The 26,914-nt window shown below is 34.6% G+C and overlaps 1 protein-coding gene across 4 annotated transcripts in view; it reads left to right on the top strand.

Moving 5' to 3' along the window:
* Positions 1–26,914, top strand: part of UBR1 (ubiquitin protein ligase E3 component n-recognin 1) — a 57,090-nt gene that overhangs the window by 27,545 nt on the left and 2,631 nt on the right. For 2 of the 4 annotated variants that reach the window (XM_030275491.4, XM_030275490.4), the window contains exons 24-46: positions 379–427; positions 1,303–1,457; positions 2,351–2,450; positions 4,116–4,225; positions 4,871–4,960; positions 6,535–6,716; positions 6,833–7,038; positions 9,272–9,365; positions 11,715–11,867; positions 12,296–12,393; positions 12,971–13,064; positions 14,504–14,652; positions 16,992–17,047; positions 17,358–17,454; positions 18,630–18,697; positions 19,526–19,676; positions 20,557–20,644; positions 21,306–21,439; positions 22,626–22,734; positions 24,820–24,876; positions 25,360–25,437; positions 26,092–26,262; positions 26,413–26,514. In XM_030275491.4, the coding sequence (XP_030131351.4) occupies positions 379–427; positions 1,303–1,457; positions 2,351–2,450; positions 4,116–4,225; positions 4,871–4,960; positions 6,535–6,716; positions 6,833–7,038; positions 9,272–9,365; positions 11,715–11,867; positions 12,296–12,393; positions 12,971–13,064; positions 14,504–14,652; positions 16,992–17,047; positions 17,358–17,454; positions 18,630–18,697; positions 19,526–19,676; positions 20,557–20,644; positions 21,306–21,439; positions 22,626–22,734; positions 24,820–24,876; positions 25,360–25,437; positions 26,092–26,262; positions 26,413–26,514 (2,591 nt within the window). Of the gene's footprint in view, positions 1–378; positions 428–1,302; positions 1,458–2,350; positions 2,451–4,115; positions 4,226–4,870; positions 4,961–6,528; positions 6,717–6,832; positions 7,039–9,271; positions 9,366–11,714; positions 11,868–12,295; positions 12,394–12,970; positions 13,065–14,503; positions 14,653–16,991; positions 17,048–17,357; positions 17,455–18,629; positions 18,698–19,525; positions 19,677–20,556; positions 20,645–21,305; positions 21,440–22,625; positions 22,735–24,819; positions 24,877–25,359; positions 25,438–26,091; positions 26,263–26,412; positions 26,515–26,914 lie in introns of all 4 variants that reach the window. The other 2 variants (XM_030275489.4, XM_030275488.4) reach the window with 1 other exon arrangement.

Raw genomic sequence — 26,914 nt, 5'->3', positions numbered from 1 at the left:
GTTAAAATTTTAAATACAAATTTACATGGTATGGTTTGCATTAATGTTTCCTTTTTGGCAACTTATGTATTTATTCTGTTAACTCTTTATGCTGAGAACAAAAGGTGATAAGAATTGTCTTTGCACTGGGAAGCCCCAAACTTTGCTTTTGTAACTCTTACTGAGGAAGCAAATATGTCCAGTTATTTATCTTTACTACAAATTTAAATGCAAAATGTAATGTTGTTAAACGTGTTTTAGACAAAATTCTAGTTCACAACCAGGCATTTGTTATGTATCTCACCATATTACTAGTGTAGGGTTTCTCATAATTTCATTAATCTCGTTATTGTGTACTTCTGTAGAGATGCTGATACAACAACACTCCTTTTTCTGTAGGCTGAACATACACAAAAGAAAAGAAGAAAACAAGAAAACAGGGATGAAGGTAAAATTCCATAACTGATGATTCAACAAATGTGCTGTTTGGTAGTATATCTAGTTGTATATATATAGTGAGCTTTGAGAAATGTCTGTGACTTTGTAGTGGATAGGTGAGTTCATATTAAATTCTTTGTGATTTGCAGTAATTATCATTAATTAGCACCTAGTTTTCCTTTTGTCTTTTTTTCTTTGTCATGGACAGGAATTCTGGAATTTTTAGTTTAATTTACATTTAGAGAAATAAACATTGCACAGTACCTATTGACAAACACATGAACTCAGATTTTATGGTGGAGTAACTAACAGGCAAAAGTTGTAGTGTTTTTTGTGAGCAGTTTCTTTAGCACAATTTTGAGACATAATTGTGGCACGTAGAGAAGGTTGCCACAGGAACTTATGCTCATATCCATTCTGTAATATGAGAATGAGACTTAAGGTTTATAAAGCATTTTTTATAAGCTATGAAGACATAAAACAGTGAATCCCCGTGTTTCTGTTGTAACACAAATGTTATTTCCTTTTTGAGTTTACTTTTACCCATTCAAGTCACAAGCATTTAATTGAGTTGATTTGAGGAAGACTTGGTAAGCTGAACAAATAAGTACAATGAACAATTTAATAAACTCAACTTTTCCCCTTCCTCTTTCACTCTGGCAGCTTAAAATGTTATTAGGGGAATTATTTTGTGGAAGTTTAAAAAAATGTTAGTTATATGTAATTGTCAGAGACTCATGTAATTGGACAGCACATAATTGCGTTTGAGCATGGTTTTACTCATTTAAGGGTTCAGTTTTTCTTTCACTGAAATTAATATGTTTGTGCTCTCTAGTTCTGAGTGGGATGTCAGTTCACTGATATGTTTGCACATCTGTTTCCTAGCATTGCCACCACCTCCTCCTCCAGACTTCAGTCCTGCATTCAGCAACGTGGTGAGGATTCTGAACTGTGATGTTATGATGCACATTCTGCGCACTCTTCTGCAGAGGGCAGTGGAACTGGAAACCCACTTGTGGACTGAGGCAATGATCCAAATGGTATGGTTAGCCCTGGTCATCTTCTGATGGCCATTCCTTGCTGACTGCTTATGATAAGACCAAAATATGTAAAGATTAACTTGGAATGATTTTGTCCCCAAAGCTGTTTTTATAAATCTTACTGGCAAAGAAAAGATTTTTATTATTATCTCTGCTGTAAAACAGAAACATAATACATAACAGTATTAAAGTTCTATTTTACTTTCCTCCTTGTGTTGCCTCGTTACTGAAGCTGTTTCAATATGTAATTCTCCCTACCTCATATTTTTCTTGGAACCTGACAATTAAGTGACCGTTTCATAATTGGAATTCCTTCATTTTTTGAGCTGCAGAGTCTCCAAATACATAAATGTCTTTGGGGCCTCAGTCATGAAATAATAGAATTTTTGTAAGTATTTAAATGTTTAAGTTTCCTGCAGTGGCTTGAGTCTTTTAAAACATTCTTGAAATGCTCTTTGGAGGCATTTTTTTTTGTTTGTTTGTTTTAGCAGGGTTGTCATTTTAATATTTATAGAATTAGGACCTTAAATTATAAACTGTTTGAATTTATCAGTTTTGTTAGAGTGCATAGATTGTTTAATTTCTTTGCCAATCCTGCTAATCTTTGGATTATGGAATTATCCAATTATAGATTTTGTTTGAGCAGAAGGAGATTTCACATATTACTAATATAAAAGCATGTGCAAGCTCATAAATTTTAATGCAACTAATAAGCAGTAAATTTACATTGTGCTTTTTTTATTTCACCTTCCATGTATGATCTCTCTATTTTCATTTTTATCATTAATATAATCAATATATAATACAGAACTGTATTAAACATCCTAATTTTACATGCCAGTTTTCCATATCTTAAACATTGAATGAGACTTACAATTTTTCTCTTTTTTCAGGTGCTTCATCTCCTTTCTTTAGGGTTGCTAGAAGAGAAGCAGCAGTTACAGAAGTCTCCTGAAGAAGAAGTAACCTTTGATTTTTATCACAAAGCAACACGTATGTTTCATTTTCTTTAAAGCACAGAGTAAACTTAGACTAACTTGATTTTGTAGGGACGTAAATGAACTAGAAGAAATTCAGTGATTTAGTCAGAAAAGTTTTATTTTATGCTATATAATTAAAACCTGGTAATTAAATTATTTTTTTTTTTAATAATTAAGAAACCAGGTGTGGACTAGCTTCCTCTGTTCCCCATTGCCAGGCAAGTTGAAGAGGATACATGGTTCTCTTCCTGGGAAAGAATTGAAAAGTAGTTCTGGTGTTACATAACTGAAAATGATGTTTCCTTCACAAGAACAACATTGAAATGGAAACTAAGAACTGTTTGAAAAATGGCAGTGGATTTAAGTGAGCTCTGTCCATCTTTGGTTCTCTTGAGCTATACAATTACCTGCAAGTTAGTCTTTTATTATGGTAATGAAAAGAGAAACAGAACTAAGTGGCTGCGGAATGTATCCTTTTCTTTTTCAAGAAATGCTCTATTGAGCATTTCTTAATATTACATTCAGGACTACTGTGTGGGACTTGGAATCTGCATTTTCTAAATAATTTTCCATTTTCTCTAGAGTCTCTGCTTCACTGTGTAAAAATAAATTTAAAAATTCTATTGTCAAGCTAAGCATAACTGTCCCTTGGAAGATGCAGCAGAGATAAGAATTGTGAAGTAAAATCATAGAATCATAGAATTATTTGTATTGGAAAAGACCTCTAACATTAAGTCCAAATGTTAAGTCAGCACTGCCAAGTGCACCACTAAACCACGTTCCTAAACATCATATCTATGTATCTTTCAAATACCTTCTACAAGAATGAATGCATAAAATGACTCAAGTCCTTTTATTTAGTTTTTTAAAAAAACTGTGTTTGAACACTCCCAGTGCAGTTTATTTTTTAGTTTTTTACTTATTGTTGAGAAGTATCATCACGCTGAAAGTGTTTCCATTGAAGAAGTTTCATGTAAACTATAGGAATACAATAAAAATAAATGAGATGCTAGAGAATGCTTTGCTAGCTTTAGTTTTGCATTACCAGAAAAATCAAAGCCCCATTTACATGAAAGAGGCGCAAAAATAATCAGTACTTTTGTAACAAAGCTCTTATCAAGACACAATTCATTAAAAGACAGTTCTTTTTGCAATGTATTTGTCTCCCTACTAAAAATGTAGAATTAATTCTGTGTGGTAAGTGCTGCAAATACGATTGAAGAGAATGGTCTCCATTTTAAAGCATTCTCGTGTTAGAGGAGAGCCTAGAATAGTATGGACTCTCAGCAAGTTGTGAGGAAGGAAATTATTACTGTAATTACAATGGCTTTTGTGATTAGAAGTAAAAGCTATATGCACACACTAAGCTGTTAGCAAACATAGGTAAGCTCTAAAGAGCTTTACTGCTTCCCCCTGAAGTGAAAGGGGATTCTTTTTTAAGCAGACATTCAGCAAAGATTTTCTAAAGCAGAAATAATTAATCTACAAGGGGATGAATTATACTGTATATAACTGGAATAAACAGGTGAAACTATACCAGAAATGTAACTACACAGTTTGTGTTCATGTATGTGTATTACATAATTAGCAATATTTTAAGGCATGTTGTAAGTACATTAAAATGTTAGAGGTTTTTTTTTTTCCCTGAAGGCCCTTTTCTATTTTTCACTTTGTAAAGGAATGGGAAGCTCAGCCTTGAATGCTGTGAATGTGTTAATGCTTCTGGAGAAATTGAAGAGAGTTCCCCAGTTAGAGGCACAGAAGGACACAGTCAATTGGATACTGCAGGTACACAAAGAAGAGATAAGTACAATCTGATTACAGTAGTGTAGAAAGCTAATATGAAAGGTGTTATGATTCCTATATACAGTTCCTACATATAATCCATTCACAGCTGCAATGATTTCTTGAGAAGATTAATCTGTTGCAGCATTGTACTTGCTACTTGTACTTAGAAGTATTCAATCAATTTTTGCATGGGTAACTCATTCCAGTAATGACATTTTTACACACATTCCTCATATATCTGTTGCAAAATAACAGCAAATAATGAGTAAGGCAGTGTTCTGGGAGTGTGCATAGAGTCTTAGTGTTTCTATTATTTAGGAGTTTTGAGTGGTTTAATCCATTTGAAAATCTGAAAATAATGTGAAATTAAATACCAAGACTTTTAATCTAATCTAAATGGAATGAGTTGGAAGGAACCTTAAAAATTATGTAGCTCAAAACCCCTGCCATGGGTAGGGACACCTTCCAATAGACCAGATTGCCTACAGCCTTATCCAACCTGGACTTGAACATTTCCAGCATCCATAAATTCTCTGGGCAGCTTGTTGCAGTGCTTATATATTGTAACATTGGAAATGTATTAATCTATATTGTTATAAGAGCCAAGTTATGTTTTATTTTTAACATCTAAATCTCTGGTTTTAGATGTTTGACATGGTGAAGCGATTGAGAGAAAAGTCTAGTTTGGCAACAGTAGGAGCTACATCAGGCTCAGAAGCTGCAAAAGGTGATGAGGTAATGATAAAAATAAAGCTTCAGTAGAAGCCTTTATTTAATGTTTTGAATAGCTATTTTCAGTAACGTGTCTAAATTTATTGTTGCCTAGAATGATGATTTTTCAAAACTAATTTCTGGTATGTTGTCTACAACTAGGATTTTGTTTCTAAAAATAATATTTTTAGTAAGTGAAATATGTGCTAAACATGTTTCATGGAATTATTAACAGTTATTGCGAGTTTTGGTTGTACTTCTGAATTAAGTGAAGCAACTGGCTGGGGGGTGCTGAAGGAAGCAATTTGTACTCATCTTTCCATTTCTTGTCTTTGTGAATTGACCACCTTCTATTATACTGTTATTGTACAAGAATTAGAAATACAAATCCACTTTAGATGGTGTCTTGTAGTTTGTTATCTCTCAAGATGTTAATGTCCTTTGCCCTGATTGGATAAAGGCATGAGCCTTAAGTAATTTTTCTGTCAGTCTCTTTGCCCTTCCTTCAAAATAACTTCTGAATATAATGGTCAAATGACAGAATGAAATGGAGATGTCAAAGATGACTTCAGTCCTATGGAGTGGGTGTGTTTTCAATTGGCATTTGAACAGAAAAGAATAATCTAGTTACCTTTAGTCAATAAGTGAAGACGGACCAGTTTGCTCTTACACGTTTTGTTTGGCCTCAGCTTGCCTGCCAAGCAATCTTTTGGCTGGTCATTGCATCCCTAGTTCTAAACTTACAACACAGCATATGCTGTGTTTCTTTTTTGAGGTAGGTGTCATATGAGATTTGGTAAGGTATCAGGCAAAACACAGAAGTCCATAAGAAATTCAGTTCTATTTGTGGAGTAAATAGTTTGATTTTCTGGAAAAGTGATGGTACTCTGAATGGAAACCTTGTGTATAATGTTGTATTTTTTCCTTAAGTAATTGTATGGGAATAGTTAGGTTCTATATGTTTTAATAAAGTCTATCTGTTTTTTTTTTTTTTTTAAATTCTATATTTCTAAAGCATAGAAATACTTTGTTTACTGTTTTTGAAAATGTGATACAAGAGTAAATGTTGGAAGAACAATAGCTTTCCAGTGTATCATAAAGAATAATGAAAATACAATACACAGATGCATAAAATGTTGACACATTTGTTGTGTCATGGATAGGTGTTTTAAGGTAAAATTTTCTTCAGTTTCTTTATGGGAGATACTGAATATTCAGTAGGGTTTCACTTATGGGGTGAATAACAGAGCTCTGGAGAGCTTTGATGCGCACCTCACTAAAATTTCTTGAGAACAGACAAGAACCTAATTGAAATGACTCAGGGATTATTGATGTTATCTTTGGGCTAGGGATTGTAGTAGTGACCTTTTGTAGATGACAAAAGTCCAGTCTTAGTTAATGAACCATCAACATGTAAAGATTTGGCTTCTGTTTATTTCTATTTCAGATAGCAGTTAACTTTTTTCCCTCATTAAAATGTTGTTAGTTAATGAATTTGATGTCATTGATTAGAATTCCTATAATGGGGAAAGAGTCTTCTCATTTTTTGATGTTCTTAGTTGCCTGTGATTTCTTTATTCTCTTACTGTAAGACACAGAGCACTCAGGATAAAGAGAAAGCTGAGCGGAAGAGAAAGGCGGAAGCAGCAAGGTTGCACCGTCAGAAGATAATGGCCCAGATGTCTGCCTTGCAGAGGAATTTCATTGAAACCCACAAGCTCCTGTATGAAAACACACTGGAGGCCCAGGGGAAAGATGATGCTATTATGGAAGAAGAAAGGTAAGAGAAAACAGACATACTTGTAGTCTGTGACCTTGTTAGATGTCAGGAAGAACTCAGTTCATTTAGAAAATCCAGCTGGTTATTTTATATCTGTGTCACTTCTGGTCTTACAGCACCTCTTCAGCAGTTGATTACTCCAGAATTGCTTTGGGTCCCAAACGAGGTCCATCTGTCACTGAGAAGGAAGTTCTGACCTGTATTCTTTGTCAGGAGGAGCAAGAAGTAAAGTTAGAAAGTGCTGCAATGGTATTATCTGCCTGTGTGCAGAAGTCAACTGCCTTAACTCAGAATAGGAGCAGAATTCTTGAACTCTCAGGAGGTATGTGATTTTTCTTCTCTTAGACTACAAGCATTTCTGTACCTGGAGCACAAACTCTTTGAACCAACTAAACTCTTTTGTTTGATCAGGTTGCTAAATGGCTTACCGTACTTAAGAAAAATGGGTGCAAACTTTTAAACAGCTTTAAAATCCATTTGAAAATTAAATGAGAAGTATATGAAGATTTAGGTTTGTTGTTGAGGGAAATCAGAAAATGCTTTGCTTTCACAAGACTTAATAAAACATCTAGATTTAGTGGGAGTAGTTAGTTTGGAAAAAAACTAAGGCTGATCACAGTTCCTCTTTATTCAAGTACAGGTGCAGATTTTCCCAATATGGAGGAAATAAATGAACATTATCAGAGGCCGGTATGCCAGCCTGAAGGGTGTTAGGGTGTTTGTTTTAGTTTGGGTACTTTTTCCCCTTATATGTCCAGTAAGTAATGACAACAATATAAAGCATGATAAAAATCTAAACAAAGATCATATGATATCATCTGATGAGCAAACAAATAATTGAATACAAGAAAGTTACACCATCACAAGAGTTATATTTGTAACCAATAGCATATTGGTAGCAGGGAACACAAAGCACAGCAGAATTTCTTTTGTAAGTAGCAGTTGATTAAACATGATGGAAAATTTGGTGTGTTACTTAAGGGAAAGACGAAAATAAACACAAGGATATGGAAGAACCCAAGTACTCACTGACATTTTTGTTCTCTTTTTGAAAAAGGAAGTTAGTAATATTTCAAGAAATATGCTGTCACAACTTGTTTAAATTCCTTCTGATTTTCAGATGTGGGGGGTAGTTTTTTTGTGATTTATGGTCAGCTCATAGTGCAAAATGGATGCTATGTCCTATTTTTTTATTGAAACTACTATGTAGAAAATAGCTTTAAATTATGTTTGTGCAATTCATTATTCCTGCTTTAGTTTAGAAGTAAACTCTTGATTGTTATCAGAGGAAAGATCATTTTTTTTCATATTTTTCCATGGTATTACCCTATTTTTTATCACGTTTACAAACGTTTTCCAAGTTGTTCTGCTAATAAGATATTTCATGTTTTCTCCTCTGGATCATTAACAAGTACTGAATTGTCCTAGGCCTAGGACAAACTCCTGCAGAATCCTGCTTGGTCCATTTTTCTTTATCACCAAACTACTGGTAATGGCATTTTTGAGCCACTTATATAGAATTTTTGTCTAGGTCATATACTAATGACATTTCTTTTTTCTGTGGTACTCTGAAGTGCAGATTTAGTCCTATGCTCTTGTAGTCAGATACACTTCTAAATTTTCTGTAGTGATGTGTTGGCCTATTGAAATAATTGAAAAAAGAAGGGTATGGAGTTCCATTTTCTGAAGCTGTTTTTGGGCATTGCTTATAGATCTTACACCCTACTGCATGATCCTCTGCTGCTCATCAGTTACAAAGAGTCCTGTAAGAAGTTTTTTCTTTCAAGATCTAAATAAATGTAAAAATGCTTGTTCCCCCAGCAGAAGTGCAGATAATGGCAATTCAGTGTTATGCCAAGATGTACTTTCTTATTTCAGTCTCCATTTGACTTATGGCAGCTTCAGCTGCTGTCAAACAGAATTGGGTTCTTTTTTCCTTTCATTTTGTTAGATTCAAGTGTATTTGTTCAAAATCATGAACAGTCCCAGAGATGAGGCTTGGAGGACTGCTGTTTTTCACTATTATTTAGGTATCTTCATGTTGATACACAAAGACACAAAGACATCAGTATATTCTCATAATGTTTCTGTTGTTTAGAATTGTGCAAGATTAGTAAAAGACAGACTTGATTTTTGTTATTCAGCAGTGTTTATTTGTGTGAAAATATATGGGATTAGTTGGAGAAATTATTAGTTTAATTTTCATTTAAAAATAAAGTAAGAAAAACATTAAAAGCTTCAGTGACAGTGAATCCAACCATGGATCTGTTCCAGTACAGAAGCACCCTTTTTGCTTTCTAACCCATTTGAATTTTGGCATTTTTTTCTTTATATGGAGAACCTTCAGTAGTTTAAATGAGTACTTCTTGTCATTGCTCTGCTGCATGATTGGTCAGGAAAGGTTAGCCAAGTGAAGCTTTAATGCGACTCTGCAAACTGTAGGAGAATAAGATCCGAAGGTTCATATTCTGTGTATGTTGTTGATCATTTCTCTTAATACTGATGGGAAGTTACGTTACTGTTCATTCCATAATTTTTCTGCTGTGTGTTTCTAGATGCACTAGACCCTCTCTTCATGCACCCTGACTTACCCTGTGGGACCCACACAGGGAGCTGTGGTCACGTAATGCATGCAGCCTGCTGGCAGAAGTAAGGATGTGTCTTTGCTGCCTTTTAATGGTTTTTAATTAATCTATTTTCCAAATCACCTTAAGAGTACACTAAAAACAAAGTACAGTAAGAGGATATTTAATTAAGGGATCAAAACTATTTGTACTCATCTGAAAATGAAATATGGAACAAGAGATGTTTTGACTTGATGAAGATAATCATTATCAAAAGTTTTAGAGTCTTCTATGACCGAGAGAAGAATTTCTAAGGACTTATTAATTTATGCAAATATAAACAATGGAGTAAAATTGGTCAAGAATAAGAAACCATATTGAATAGGTTTACTTGTAGCAACAATACTCTGAAAGTCTGTCACCAGGTAAATACTTAAAGAGTGAAACTGATCTATTCCAGTGAGTGTTTAGAAGAGATTCTAGCATCTAGAATAAAATACAAGGAATATGGGTGGTTAAATCTTCCAGTATTTGTTTGTGACTCCTCCCATATCAGTTAATAAACTCTTAATGAAAAGTAAGGGTGAAGAATTGATGCAATTGCTGTAAACTTTATTGGATTTCTCTTGTTTGGGGGATCCACAATTCAGACCAAGTGTTTTGGATTTGAATGCAACCCGGACATTAAAAGACCAGGATTCCTTGCTTGTAGAATGCAATCATCCTACATTTCACTCCATATAGGTCTGATAAGTCAAAACTATATAGGCAGTGTGAGATAATAATAGAAATAATCCCACTGAAGTATTATCAACAGATAAGAGGTGGTTCATGCAGTTACAAGCTACTCTTGTAATTGTCTCTTTATATATATATATGACATATGTTATAAACAATCTCTTGAGGTTTGTTGTTTGTACTTGCGCTGTTCCACTTTTAAAAATCTTACTAAACTTCTGGTGTTTACCATTCCCTTTTTACTTTTCTAGATGTTTGTATAATGCTGTTCTTTACAATAAAACATCAGTACAGAATAAATAAGTGCACGCACTTGAAACAGAAGTGTGTTCCTGAAGTATAATACATCTGCTCTCAGCAGATCCATCTAAATCTGTATAGATCTAAGTGGTGCAATATTAGAGCACAGTTCCTTTGCTCTTCTTAAGAAAAGATGACTTGCTGTATGGGTTAATGGGATTAAAATGAAAAACAGGCCTCTTCAGATACAGTATGGTACAGAAGGTTTGAATATAGTCTTTTATTTATTACATAACAGACATTCTAACTTACTAATATTCCTCCAAACTATGACTGCCATACCTTTCTATGTGCAGCCTACCAGTGCTGGAAATCCTCTAAAACAGAACAAGTTGAAATGAGTGGAATATGCTTGTTGCCATGTATGAGGAAGAGGAGTTGCTTGCAAAAACATAGTTGTGTGAATGTGGGGAAAATCAATGTATCGGTTTTCGTTAACAAAATACTTCTCTAAATATTCTGCGTTCATTAGAACTAATGCAGATGCCCCTGCACATAGACTTTCTCTTCTCATATAAATGGAATTTTATTTCATTTATGATACATGGTTTAAAGGAAAAAAAAAATCTAGTTATTATCTTGGTGTGGAAGTTAGATAATTTCATATTTCTCTCTAAGACCCTATGTCATTAGGGCTGAATTTGTATTCAGAGGAGAAGATTTAAATGTTTGATCTTTTTGTTCCCATAAATACCAATGAGACAATAATGACATTTAAAGGCGTTCTTGCATCCACTGAGGGAACACAATTATAATGAAACCTGTAAAAAGATCATAGTTGTTTCTTATTTTATTTTTTGTTTAAAATAGTTGAAATGTGATATTCTAATATATATTATTCTCTCTTCCTGTTAAAAGAAGACTACAGTTCCACTTCTAGTCATGAAGCTCAGTAATTGCAATGAATAGCTGATTAATCATTCGTGAAATGCTACCAGTAGTGTTTCCTAAAATTAAATAACCATATGTTTAATACCTGTTTCAAATTTACTATAGTGAGTTGTGTATGAGAGTTATTAGATACAGTGTTTCATTATGTTGAAGGTAAGAGGGAAGAGTAACAAAAATTTAAGGTCTGCTTGTCTGCAAAATATTAATGACATTTATAAGGATAATAACAAGGGAAATTTGCCATCATATTCCCATTAGTGATACACCATGCATTTTTGCATTAATTCATCTGTGTGCTCAAAGGTTTTATTATTTTCCCATCCAAGCATGTAGAAGAGTTAGAAATCAAAGGAAAAGACCTGTTTGTTGGCTTAGATAAGTGTTTGCTGTATAATTATGCTTTGAACCTTTGTGTTCATGTTGCATTTAAACCATTCCACTTTCTAATTGTGTTCATGTTGCATTTGAACCATTCCACTTTCTAATTTCCTTTTTAATGTTGTAGGTACTTTGAAGCAATGCAGCTGAACTTCCGACAACGTCTGCATGTTGAACAGATATTTGACTTGGAGAATGGAGAATATCTTTGTCCCCTTTGTAAATCTCTGTGCAATACTGTGATTCCTATAGTTCCATTGCAGGCTCAAAAAATAAACAGGTGAAACACCAGATTGGTTAACTTCTAATTTAAAAAAAAAAAAAAGTAACTATTACTTTGGGACTGGTCAGCTTTTCAAATTTTTGGATGGAAAACTTAAAATAAATCTCATCTGTATAAAATACTGTATATCTCCTTATTGATTGTTTAGCCAAATACACTTTTGGCAGTAAATATTTTGTTTTTTATAAAACATTTTTGTTTTATAAATCTCTAATCTTTGGAGTTGAAATCAAATGAGAAAGTACCTAGACCTAGTATTTAGCATTACACTCCATTTTGTACTGTTTGCTCAAAGTTTCTGAAGCCCATAAAACTGAGGAAATATTGAGTTTAATGTGTTAGGATCTAATTGTGTCCTCTGCTTTTTAAGTTAAGGTGATTCTTGTAGTGTTAAAGTAAAACTTACTTTCTATTTTTCTTTTCAGTGAGGATGCAGAGGCAGTAGCTCAAATCCTATCTCTAGCTAGGTGGCTGGAGATTGTCACAGTCAGGATATCAGGCTACAGCGTGAAAAATACTAAAGGTTTGTTATCTTAATTGTTAAGCTATTCTGTGGGATAGATGTCAGTGCATGTTTTAACTAGTACCAGCAGAAAACTTCAAATAAAAAATATATTTTGCTCTCAATCAAGACAGTATCAAATAAAGCTGGGGATAAAAGTTATTGACCTTTCTCACTTGATATCTTGATTTCAGTGCCCTCACCAATTATCTGGCTTTTGTTAAATTATTTCCATCTTTCCTGTAGAAAAAAATTAGGTGCACTTGGAGAGGATGCCAATAGACTAATGCTCATGTTAATAAACTTTTGTATGGACTGCAAGGTAGTAAAAAAGAGAACAGCTAAATTATAAAGGACAAAATGAAAGTAGATATGAGTATTTAGAAAACAGGAGGCATAGAGTCTTCTGTTTTGGGGAATAGAGGCAAATGTTACTTAAAGGAGGAATCATGGAATATAGTCTGGCTGGTGAGGTGTGTTTGCAATTATTTTCAAATCAGTTTGAAATAAAAAGACTACTCCCTTTTTTTCAACTGCTTTAAAAACTGTAACAGCTTCTTTGATTTTTAATGTGGATGTATTTTTTTTTTCCTGTTAGGAGAGAAACAAAGTCTTCCACCTTTCACCAATAAGGGAATGGGGAACTCAAATTTGGAATTCCATTCCATCCTTAGTTTTGGAGTTCAGTCCTCGTAAGTGTTACTAGCAGTGTTCTCTGCACTATATTAATTTTCCTTTCGATATCCCAGGTATACTTCAGAATGTGTATTGAAGGAAAGACGTGATTTGTTTGGCCTAACTATAGGGGCTTACTTATTCTTTTCCCTAAGTATTCACTGAATATTGAATCTGTGAAGAGCCAGGTGGTCCATCTGGTCAAATCCAGTCTGGTACTACTTATGTTCTTGGTACAAAGCTAGAAGTCTGGAATCTTCTAATCTACAATCCAGTGATTTGGGTTGCTTGCTGTGCCTCTAGGCATGTTATTTATTGTTTGTCTGCCTAATTTTTCTGCTATGCATCTGTTTTGTGCATAGATTTGAGGTGGTTTTGGACATGATAATGAATGTGGATCACTTTGAGGAATAGGACCGTTGTCTGTTTCTGTTTCTATTCTATTCTAAATTAAACTCAATGCCAACATTGAGTATATTTGAGACAGCAATTAGTGATCATATTCCACATTAATAATTGTAATAGTAAGCATGTTCAATTCCAGTGGGCAAAAGCATTTGCCCACTAAAACAGAATGAATGGGTAGATACTTTTCAAATGAGCTCAGCTGTCCCTTATCTCTTTTTAGATCATGCTGTAAGTACTCTGCTACTTCAGACTGACATCAAAGTTAGGCAAAATACCCACATTTATCTTTTATTTGTAAAAAAACTTAAAAATGTTCTGTTGTCAGAAAGCTGAATCAAATTTTTTCATGATAACTGATCTTCATGGGAAAAATTCTATAGTTTAAAGTTAAACAGTGTTGTTTAATTGTGAACCTGGCTAAACCCCAGATTTTGTGATACAATTGTTTTGTCCATAAAGGTACAGAGAATTAATATGAATGTTATATATTTCTGTTAGAAAGTTCTATGTATGACTTGGAAAAAAACCCACAAGCCATTAAAACTGCTAAACACTTTTTTACCTAAAACTACATTTACATCAACTTACCTGATGTAATTTGAAAACAGCTTAAGTGCTAAAAAATGTGTTTGAAAACACACTTGAAATGTCTTCCATTTTTATCACCTTATTATTTTCACTTCAGGACACAAAATTACTGTTTCTTACATTGTTTATTTTCACTGTATTTTTCTTTAGGATGTTTGCATTTTTCTAATGTGAATTATAATTTAATACACAGAAATATTAAGATTAAGAGCTGCCAGCTTCCAGCCTGGCAGCTCTTAATCTCTCAATTTGTAAAGCCTTTTTTGTCAAGGTACTTGTTTACTACTGAAAACTAGGGATTTTTTTTATCTCTGTCCAGACAAAGGGTCTTCGTTTTCAATGTTTCTTTCATAAATAATGGTCCTGGCTTGGACTTAGACTTTGTTAGTGATTGTTTAACCAGTAAATAATTAACACTATTAATAATTGAGACTGAAATTTTCTCATCTTCGTTTTGCAGAGCCAAGTACTCAAGCAGTATCAGGGAGATGCTTATTCTCTTTGCCACCACCATTTACAGAGTTGGGCTCAAAGTTGCTCCAAATGAAGCTGATTCCCGGATTCCTATGATGACCTGGAGCACATGTGCTTTTACCATCCAGTGTATAGGTAAAGCATAAATGCAGTGTATTCCTTCTCATTAATTGAAAATGTTCCAGTTGCTTGATTGTTTAATTTTATACAATGTGATTGTACAAATAATAGTTCTATATAACTACAAACCACATGCAATAGTATAGCAAATTAAATTATATGTAATTGTATATATAATAACAGAATTATTCTCTATAAACCAAAACAAATAATAGGATGTTTTTCTTTGATAGTAGCTCATGAAATATGGTATGGAATGCCAACAATGAGTTTAATTTGAGGCAGCATTTAGTGATCTTGTTCCACATTACTAATTGTAACACTACGCACGTTCAATTAATATTTTCAAGTTGCCAAAGATCACTGAACTGCAGGCATCTCCTATGCTAAATATCTAATAGCTGTGAAATAGTACTCTCTATCTCATTATTTGGTTTTGTCTGTATTCTTAAAGAGGTTTCATGGGATTTGTAGAAGAAAGTGTCTTGTATTCTGAAACTGCTAAGTAGGTACCTGGTAGAAAAAGAAACAAACAAAAAGCCCACCAAAAAAAAACCCCCAAAAACGACCAAACATTCTCTGCCATGAATCTCTGAAGGCCAAAAAATTACCAGAAAAATGATTTCATTGTTTAGGATAATGTATCTATCTATCTCGTTTCATTTCTGTGCTATATACACAGTTAAGTTTGTGTAATGAACATGAAGTGTAATGAACAAGTAGATAAATCTGTAGCTGTTTCCAGGCAGGGAAAAAGGCAAGATCTAGGTCTAAAATGCATGATGAAGGGATTGAGAATCTAATTGTACACATCCATACGTGTGATTTGACAACTATTCCAATTATTTCTTGATGAAGATGTTGAAGTACAAGTTTTGTCTACCTTGAATCTCTAGTGGAGTATCAGGAGATCAGAAGGCTTTTAGGTGGATTGGGAATATTCTGATAAGGCAGAAATAGTCACAGAACTGATTGCATCTTTAGTGATGGATTCTGTATTTTCAAATAGGTTGAGAAAATACTGGAGGCCACCCACTTTATTAACATTACTGTACTTAATGCTGTGCAGATTAGTTTTGTAAAAGATATTGGTGACTGTCAAGGAGGAGTTAGCCATCAAGTGCATAAATGCAATAACTTACCGCAGGTGTGATATTGAAGGCTTGTGTTAGTAGAAGAAAATTCAGGTACTCTTGAGGAGGAGAGTATAAAGCCAGAAGGACCACTGTGACAGGTTGACTTGGCCACACCACTTCCTTGGAATCATTTTTGTTTGCAAATGGAACAGGCTTCTGTGAAATTGTAAAGCAAAACTGCCTGTGTAGCTTCAGTACCCTCTTCTGGAGTCTAGTTATAGTGCATTATTGAAACCATTTAATGGACATGTAGTCAAGCTACCTAGACAAGGATCTTTAGAGGAACCTCTAGAGGAGGTTCAAAACATCATTGACTCAAGGGATGTGAATTGGTATCATTGCCAAAAGCCAGACTCCTGAAAAAAGAAACAGACTCAAAACTTGCCAAAACCAAAACCCCACAACAAAAAGCATCCAAACCAAAATCTCCCAGTTAAATGAAATTTTAAAAATTCCAGGTGTACTGTTTTATCTCTGGAAAGTGGCTGAAGTACAAAAACAATTGAACTGATACCTTTTTACTCAATTGAGTTAATTTGATTTATTTTTTTAATCAGCTTATTTTTTCTTTATTATTCCTTCAGACCCAAAGCACTCAGGGAGGAAAAATTACCTGTATTCCAACTTGGGAGTTTTGTTTTTGAAGTATTTCTGTTAAACTGCAGTCAAATGCAGTAGTGCAAATTTTGCCAGGTTGCCAAGGCAAGTCATGGCTGCCCCAACCCTGGCAGTGTTCAAGGCCAGGTTGGATGAGGCCTTAAGAAACGTGGTCTAGTGAGAGTGTCCCTGCCCATGGCAGGAGAGTGGCAATTAGATGGTCTTAAGGGCCCATTTCAGCCCCTTAACATTCTATGATAAATATGAGTGTAAGATGGATGCTGATCTCTGTAAATGTAACTTGGTTTTCAGCATTGCATAAAGGTAACTGAAAATAAATCTGAATCCACAGAATGAATTCACGTGAATGAATTCATGTGAAGCAGCATTCCTTTAAATCCTTAGTTGGCGAGGTCTGAAAACTGAAAATTTTAAAATAGCTTACTGCAATAATTTATCTTGGAAATGATCAGTGCCATTTAAGACAGATTTTTTTTTTTTCAAGAGAATTCTGTTATAACAGTGAGGTTGAGCTTTAATAAGGAGTGTATATAATAAGAATAAAGTAATATTAGGCTGTGTAGAAAAAACTATTTAATTTTTTCTGTGTTTAATTTTAAGAAAACCTCTTGGAAACAGAGGGCAAGCCTTTGTTTGGATCCCTACAAAATAGACAGGTATGGATGAGTAAGATATGCAGTATATTTTAAACAAAAAAGTTTATTTATAATATAAATGCAACTGTAAACCTGTTGAAACTGCTAACGTCAAGATAATTCTCTGTTGAGGGATATCTCTCAATTTTTGGATTCATAGCATAAAGAGCACTTTGAAAGAATAATATGTCTGCTTATATATAGATGTTCATATTAAATTAATTTATAAATGTCTTTTACCTTTATGTAGAAGTAGATATGTTTTTACAGTTCTAGATCACTATAATATTTAGCCTTTTTTCCCATTCAACCCTTTTCTCTTGCGCTCTAGCACAGTGGCCTTAAAGCATTAGTGCAGTTTGCAGCTGCTCAGAGATCAACATCCCCACAGCTCCTGATTCAGAAACACCTGATTCGTCTTCTAGGAGGTACTATATTCCTTTTATTTACTACCCTTTGTGTTTTGGAAGTTTCTATTCCAAAGTTGCACACAGGTTAACACTGCATAGAAGCAAGGGTTGGAGTACTTGACAACAGTGCTCACTTCAGTTGCCTGAAATCATGGGGTGTAGAATCACCCCAAATTACCGGGACCTGCAGATACTCAAGTCTGGAACAGATGGGTACCAACTGTTTCTGGCAATGTTCAGAATTACTCAAATTGTCTTCTAAAACGTTGAATAAAGCACAAAATACGTATTTCTTAATTGTGAGACCTCACCTTCTCTGCATGGAGGAGAAAAGGTTCTGGAGAGGCTTCATTGCAGCCTTCCACCATTTTATGAGGGCTTATAAAAAGGAGGAAAGGGACTTTTTAGAGATGTAGGTAGGGGCAGGACAAAGTGGAATGGTTTTAAACAGAAAAAAATAGGTTTAGATTAGCTATTAGACAGAAGTTCTGTACTGTAGGGATGGTAGGCACTGAAACAGGCTGCTCAAAGAAGTGGTTGCCCCATCCCTGGAAGTGTTAAAGGTCAGATTAGAGGGAGCTCTGAGCAGCCTGATGTAGTGAGTCACATTCCTGCCTTTGGCAGGGGAGATGCAACTGGATGATCTTTAAGCTCCCTTTCATTGCAAACTGTTCTATAATTCTGTGACTTTCAGTACTTTCAAGGATGAGCTAGTTTGAGGTATATAGCTTCCCCCATGCTTCCTATTGATTGGGTTAGTAGGTGGCCTTTGTGAATCCCACTCTTTGATTTGCTTTCTATTAGATAAAACTCTTAGGTGTGGTTCTTCGGCTTTTATATTGGGCAACGTTGTGAGGCATCTAGTGTTGAGGTGCCTAAGGACCTTCACTCTTAACACGGTGTGTGATATATTAGAGCTGGAGAAATAAAGATTTATGTCTCAGAATTTTGAAGATATATTAATTAAAATTGTCAATTGTTTGGGCAGTTGACAATTGTGGAAATAGCTGAAAATGCACAATCAAATCAGTGGTAAGCAGTTAATTAAATAGATCCTTACTTTAGAGATCTAGACCTTTTTTTGATGAAAACACAGAAATTATAGAGGCTCTAAAATCAGATTCTGGTACTGCAGTTCAATCCAAAAGAAGAAAATACATGCTAAATGTTTGACTGGTACCTTTATTTTGTAGTTCTCCTACCAAACTTTAAAGGAGAGGACACTCCATCACTCTTAGAAGTAGATATGTTCCACATTTTGGTAAGCAGGTTCATTTTATTCTTCATATTAATACTTTCTTCTGAGCATAAAGTTTTGTGTACTCTGTTAGTAGTATCTGTTCACTTGCACGAGTCGAGTGATAATAATATGAGCAACAATCAAATGATTACTTATGACTGCTGTGTTTACTTTTCATTCTGCTAACTTTGAAATCTTTGCTGACTTGTTCTTATTAAATTCCATTCTTGAAATCTCAATCTTTTTACCACTTGCATTGTTATTAAGCATAAAAAAATAAACTTAAGAAATGCACTCAGTTTCTTTCCCTCACTTTCCCTTTGTCTCAGTGTCTCATACTCTGATTCCTTCACACTGACTCTCATTACCTTCTGTATTTTTCTTAGCCACTTCTTTCTGTTCTTAATATGAATTTGTACTATAGAGTTTACTGCCATTTAAAAAAATCCAAAGCAAGCATAAAACAGCCAACAAAACCAAACTCACCAAATAAAATCTGTCTTGCCCTGACTATCTTTCTATCTAACACTTGGTCTTACTTCCCGCTTTTTTCGATGTGCTTTGTCTTGTGTCAAATAACAGAAATGAAGCTTTTTAGAAACTGGTCATGGCATACCTCTAGACTGACAATTACCATTCAACTCTGTCTTTCATACGTGCCCTAGTGCTCAAATGGTTAATATTTTCCAGTGAGTTTTTGCTACACTTTGAGCTAGAACTAGCAAGATAGATTAACATACTCAGACTACAGAAATAAAGTAAAAATATATAGTGAGAGTATAATTGCTACCCTGTATCTATTACCAAATTTTTGGCACTTTAATATTTGCCTATTCCTTTACACTGTAGGTGGGAGCTGTGTTATCCTTTCCATCTTTGTACTGGGAAGATGCTGTAGACTTGCAACCTTCATCAGTTAGTTCAGCCTATAACCACCTCTACCTCTTCCATCTGACAACACTGGCACACATAATGCAAATCATCATCTCTTCAGCAACAGGTAGATCTTTGTGTTTATTTGTGTTGCATTTTTCTGGCATTTTTCTACAGTTTCTCAAAAATAATGGATTGATACCATTACTATCTTCCAGATATAAACATCCTCATAGTACGTGACACTTAGGCCTAGGTAGTAATAACTATTTTCTGGTAAAAATGAAATAGTATTACATCAAGTTCAGAGCATTTTATTATATCACTTCTGTGTGCTTAGGCTAAGAAAACAAAATAGTTATTGATATATCAGTACTTACTCTAGTCAGTCATTTCAGAGGGGTAACTTTCCCTTCTTCACTCCTTGTAGGAGAATCAAATTTCTGCTAGCATCACTGAGCTGCACAATGATAATTCATATGGACTTGGGAAATAAAGTTTTCTTTACCCTTCAACTTAGTAAATACCCAGATCTGAAATACAGAAATACAAATAGGAAAAAATTTAATTTTCCTCTCTACTTTATAGCATAGTTAAAAATTGCCTGTAGACTTTCTAGCTAGTGCTTTGTTTTTTCTTGATAGGAATTTTTTAAAAAATCTAGACATTTAAAAAAATTTCTGTAGCTTAAGCTATGTGTGACAACTATAAAAATTCAAGGGAAGGAAGCAGTTCTTTACTGAGGATAAGCAATGAGGGAGTAATCCTGATGCTTCCTTACAGCATTCAGTCTTAGGAGAGCATTTTTAAGACAGAAAACAGCAAATAGAAAAGAATTTAGAAAATAAAAGAATTACATTACAGAATTACAAGAATTACATTGCAATTGCATTACAGAATTAATTCCGCAATGCAATTGAATAATAAAAAAAAGGCTTTAGTGTTTGTAAAAGAGAAGTGTGTCAGGATGTAGTGCATTCACAGTGGATTCTTCTTCTTGTATGCAGAATCCCCCACTGCTCACTCATCTGACAATAGTGAGGAGGCACAATCTGCACAGTCTTTCTGTAGAGAGGTTTGCCAGTACACCAGTGGGTAAGTAACAGTTCCATTGTAGTGTTACATTTTCTTGAAAAGACAGCAGTCCACAGGATTGACTAGGACAACACAGAAGACAGGAAAAAAAATCACTCCTTTTGTATGTGGAGTCGGCACAGTGCCTTGTGCTTTCTTCCCATGTTCCTGAACACTGAAACTGGTGAAAGAAATGCTTTTAGTTTAAGTGGCTATGTTTTGTGGACAGCAGAGTGAATCATTAGCCTGAGGATGAAAAAATATCCATTGTGGAAAAAATATCCATCCAGCTGCAGTATTTTTTTTTTTCTTTGATTATTTTGGTTTAGATCTCTTGTGTTATAAATGGAATCCAGAAAGAAATAAATGGTCCTGCTAGAAAAGGGGGATAAGTGTAAAGCTGAACACTGTTGCTTATTTGAGTGTTAGTGCCTATTTTTCAGACTTTTTTGACAGGTACACCTGTCTACTTGGAAGATTTAATACAAGTTTGGTTCATAAACTCGGTACTCATTCTTTGTGAAAAGGGGAAGTTGGAAGTTGGCTGTGTTTCACAGAATTTGGGGTACATGAGGGTTGCTTCTACACAGCTACCATTCTACCAATGCTAGCCAAAATATGATAGTGCTAGAATGGTTTGCACTATGAGCTACTGCAACTTTATCTCATTTGTGTTTTACAGTTGCTTTAGTCAGGATATTCCAGGCTGGCTTGTTTGGGATTGTGTTAAAAAAGGCATCATGCCTTACCTTCGTTGTGCTGCTTTATTTTTTCATTATTTGCTGGGAGTTTCTCCACCTGAGGAGCTACTACAAGGTAAATATGAGAAAACAAATGCATGACCTTCTTTGTTTTGAAAGAATTTTTACATGTTCACAATAATGTAACAATAGTCAATACATGAAAGTAAGGCACGGAAAGTAAAGGGAGGGACAGACATGTGAAGCTGAGTTGTCCTTACCTGTGTAGAAGAGCATTACTTCTGGGTATTTCTGAGTACATGCACATATGGGAATTGTCAGTAATGTATTGATAGTAAGTACTTGTTGATAAGGATTCAGTAGTTTAAGGATAATTTCAGGAATTTAGGTTGCATCACCTGAGAAATTGCCTGAAATATATTTTAATAGCCCAGTGTTTTTGTGCTAGTGTTGGTAAATGCTAAAGATACAGGGATTGAGGAAAACAAAGCCAAATAGGTACAAAGCACATTTTAAAACTCAAGCCTCTTCCTTGAAGGATCTTAATGCATTATTGGTACTAGCCCCAAAAAGAAATATTTTATGTGTGAAAATGCAATGAAAAACAGAATCATCAACTATTTAGAAAGAAGGGCAATAATTTTTATTAATAACTGAGACAAAACATAAGAAGTATAATGTATAACAACAAAAATACAATATTTATTTATGTAAGCTGTGAACTAAGTTTGAATTTTGTTAGAATATACAAGTCAAAATCTCTGCACATTGGGATATGCTGTTATCTGTACCAGGGGCTGGATCTTTGGTTCTACAGGGAAGAGTCTTCCTAGTTGAACCAACAGTGTAATTTTCTGTAGCAGAAACAATAAATGACCACTCAGCAAATGATAAAATTAGCCCAATTTTATGCAAAATTGTTAGTTAGCACTAACTCGATTACAGCAAAATTTAATATCATTGAGGACTGTCATGAGGATAGTGAAAAACTAAAATGCAAGTACAGAAATCTACTGCACTTGTGTTACGTATTATGCAATAATTTAAGCAAGAAATTCTGTTATGTAACTTATGCATAATAATATATATCAAATTTGTTTAAACAGATCCTCAGCTAATCTAAATTATTATAGCTCTGATTAAGTTGACAGAATAATACCCATTTGTACTATGTAGGAGCTATAATGAAACTGTAGGATCTAGACTATTCAGTGGAAAGAGGATCAGGAGATTTCTAGTTTTGAGTGAATTATTCAGCAGTGCTGAAACACTTAAACACTCATTCGTGTTTTCTTTTGCAGTTTCTGAAGAAGGGCAATTCAAGGCACTTTGTAGTTACCTCTCCCTGCCTACAAATCTGTTCCTGCTCTTCCATGAATACCGGGACACAGTAAATCCACTGCTTCAAAGGTACTCACTGGGACTGGACAGGCCATGTTCTTTTGTTGTGGTAGCTATGTGGGAATTCTAGATCAAAACTGTTAATGAATGACTGAGCTCAAATTCATACTGAAGTTCTAAACATTTTGTACAGGTACACTGAGTCTCTTAAAGCACTTCAGAAACATAAAGCACTGTCTTTTATGATAATTCCAATATTAAATAGTTATAGTTTAAGGGACTAGTGCTTGCAGACCTATATGAAACCATTCAGACAAATTATTTTAAACAGTTGCTTGTTTGATATGCCACTCAGTATTCATTTTTTTATTTTTAATCTGTCTACAGCAAAAGTGCTGATTACACGAGCTATAAAATGAGAATACGGAAAATCATGTAGCTGGCAGGGTGAGGCTTTGTATTATTTCTTCTCAGCATTTGCAAAATAGACTGGTGGATGTTGAAATTGGCTTAATGGTTAAAAGGTACAATTTGAGCATTATGTTCATTGCCATCTGCAGTCATGGAATCATAGAATGTTAGAGGGTTGGAAGGGACCTTAAATATCATCTGGATCCAACCCCCCCTGCCATGGGCAGGGACACCTTCCACTAAACCAGGCTCCTCCAAGCCTTATTCAGCCTGGCCTTGAACACTTCCAGGGTTACGGCATCCACAATGTCCCTGGGAAACCTGTTCCAGTATCTTAGCATCCTCAAAGGAAAAAATTTCTTCCTGATTTCTCACCTAAATTTTGCCTCTTTCAGTTTGTGAAAGTAGCAGTAAAGAAAAAGTTCTTTCTTTAGCAGTAAAGAAAGAATTGGTTAAATTCTGCATTCAAAACCTCAAATTAAATAAACAGACACACCATCCCCCATCCCCAGTTAAGACTAAACCAGCTATATTGTGTTGGAGAATGTGTATTTAACGTGACCATTTGAGCACCTGGGGGCAATGATGATTATTCCTGGTTCTCAGCAGAATTCTCTGACTCACATTAGCTTGTACTGCATTGTTGTTTGGTGGGGTTTTTTGACCTCTAGTTGTTTTAATCTTTGTTGTCTAGATTTCTTCAATTTAGGGACATTTTGAACTGTTGATTTCCAACAGTCCATATAGCTGACATAAACAGTTCGCTATATAAAGTTTTTGTATGATCAATTCCATTTGTAGTATATATATTATTACTTATAAATTGATTAGTTTTTACAAGTAAACTATTAAATAAGTTTGTCTTACTTGTTTTTACATATTTGCTTTAAGACATAGAAGTGTTTCTAAGAGAGCACAGAAGATGATTCATGTGAACATTGGGAAAGATCACTAGAAGCAGGATTAGCAAATAGTTACTGTGCTACAGAAAAAGAGGTTTCAAGTAGGAGGCTGCTTATTTAACATAATAGTAACAGTTGCCAAATCATCATGCAGGTTCCCATATGTTTTTTCACAGAATCTTATTTCAGAAGACTGAATTTGATGATTGTTGAGAAATGTGTTAAATGAAGCATACTAGATTGACCATCTGCTGCGGTTCTTTCTCCCTATTCCTTTTTTTTTTTTTTTTTTTTTTTTTTTGGTAGAAATAATTTAAAAGACATCTTAAACATACCAGTTCCTCTCTTCAGTAGCTGGCCAATACCTGCCATTGGTTTGATAGACACGTTTGGCCATTCTAAGCAATCATGTAATAAACCATTGTAAAATAGCCATTAGGTGATGATTATTTAATAAAAGCAGCAAATGTTTTTCTGTTACCATGCACAATATTTATTTATGCTGTATCTTCTAGCACATGTTTTCAAATGGTACTGTGTATTGTAGCCCACGTTGAGAAACTGAGTATGTCTGAAGACTGCTTGCATTTTTAAACTCTGTGTAAATCTTGTGTTTTTATGTGTATGATGATATTTTTTAAGTGTTTTTTCCTCCTGTAAGCAAAGCATTCTCCTGAAGAAAACTATAAAAAAGCATCCCTCTTTTTCCTTGCAAAGTTTTAGGTAGAACTATCAATATTTTTTATTAGAGTTTTATGTTTGCTTATTACTAATTTCATTGAATGAACCTAAATGTGTATTTTTAACAAATCTTGTCATCTTCAAATGTTTGTTTGAATAGGTGGTGTGCTGATCCAGTGGTGTTAAGTTGTTTGAAAGGGAAAAGCATTGCAATAAGGTGAGCTTATTGTTGTTGTTTTCTTCTGGTTTTGACTTAATATGCTTGAAAGAATGAAATGTTATTGTGGGCAAGTCAGAGTTGTCATGTTTTATTCCTTCTGCTCTACTGCTAGAAGTATTTTTGTCTTTAAATGTCTCATTTATTACTCTTCATACAGTGATTCTTTATTGAGATTGTGCAACATTGTTAGGCTAGTAATCTGTCCTGCTCTAGGAAAGAACAAAAGCTAACTGAAATAGGAAATGTCTTCATACATGTAGGTGATATGTGAAATTTAAGTGCAACACCTTTGTTGGAATATAGAAATGTTGAAGCTCCCATGTGGAGCTTCTCATTTGGGATTCCAGGACTGAAGAACTGCCCTAGAATTGTGGACTTTTGCAGAAATGACCAAAAGCTTAGCAGGGATTTGTGGTTGTTTATTTCATTGTTTACTTTGATCTTTATTATTCTCATAATACTTCTATTCCAATTACCCAGGTATCCTAGGAAAAGAAATCATTTAATAGAGCTTCCTGAAGACTACAGTTGCCTTCTGAATCAAGCCTCTCATTTTAGGTAAGATGTGGCATATTTAGTTGTTTTCTTAGGTGTTTTGTCACTTTTAGTGAATTTTATATACTTGCAGTTACTGTAACTGGTCGTGAAAGAATACATAAATTATTTTGTAGTGAAGGCATTGTTATGGTTATACTGGCCAACAGTAGCACCTATTAATTTTAAATGTGAAGCACAACAGCTTGCTAAATGAAGTAACTTGTGTTTGATTAGACAGCATATAAAATTTTTATAGCTTAGTCTACTGGTCATTTTTCTCCTGCGGAATGTGCATTTGCTTTGGCCATAAGCCTGAAAATTATTTTTGCACTGAACACAACAAGCCCAGATGATGGCACTGTTTTATGCCAAGAAGAGTGAATCATAGGATAATTTAGGTCAATTGAGGACTTCTGTTGATCATCTTGCTCCACCTCCTACTCAAAGCAGATATCTAACAGATAAATAATTTCAAGCAGTGTGAAAATACAACACAAGGAGGCGGATATGTTATATAATTGTGATATGTCTTAGGTTTTTCTTTGATTGTGATTTGGGGTTTTTAATTGGTTGGATAAGTCTTTTTGGGGTTTTCTTAAGGAACATTAACCTTAGTTAACATTTCTTTTTAAAGTTTTGATTTCTATTGTGACATGCTGGTTACACTTCTTTTAGATGCCCACGGTCTTCTGACGATGAACAAAAACACCCAGTATTGTGTTTATTCTGTGGGGCAATGTTGTGTTCCCAGAATACTTGCTGTCAGGAGATGGTGAATGGAGAAGAGTTGGGAGCTTGTACTTCTCATGCTCTTCAGTGTGGAGCTGGAGTCTGCATGTTTCTCAAGTAAGTAGCCAGAATTCATAACATTGTCAAAGCATTTGATTGTTTTTGTCTGAGATAAAGAAACATTGCTTTGACATAAATTATAGCTCACCAGATAGGGAAGAGCCTGCTTGGAGTTGTATTTTAAATGTAGCTATTCTTTTCTTTAAGAATCAGGGAATGCAAAGTTGTCCTCATTGAAGGTAAAACCAGGGGTTGCTTATATCCTGCACCCTACTTGGATGAATATGGAGAAACAGATCCAGGTCTAAAGTAAGTAAATGCTTGACTTCCTACCTTTCCATTTTTATCTCTTTCCTTCTTATACTCATGGGACAACACATTATTCTGTCTAGTGTGTACAGCACTGTATGTAATGTGTGTCTTGGCCTGGGGAACTGATGGAAGTTTCCAGTCAGGAATGTTAAACTTTCTTGATTTTCTCAAGAATGCTTTGTATGCATTTCATCAGAAGCATGTGAGACCTGCCATTTCTGAATTGTCATCATAGAAATGGCAGTCATTGCTTGTCACACATAGAGATATTTTTACATTTCCAATAGACTTGTTTGGAATTTAATTAGTACTAAGTTAGTCTAGAGTTAATGTTAGCCCATTAATTGGACAGGTTATCAGTTGATGTTCTGATATGCTAACTGGCTATTCTCTTTTC

This window comes from Taeniopygia guttata, chromosome 5, assembly GCF_048771995.1.
Source record: "Taeniopygia guttata chromosome 5, bTaeGut7.mat, whole genome shotgun sequence".
NCBI lineage: Eukaryota > Metazoa > Chordata > Aves > Passeriformes > Estrildidae > Taeniopygia > Taeniopygia guttata.
Note: the sequence above shows the minus strand (reverse complement) of the source record. Positions and strands in the feature narration are given on the sequence as shown.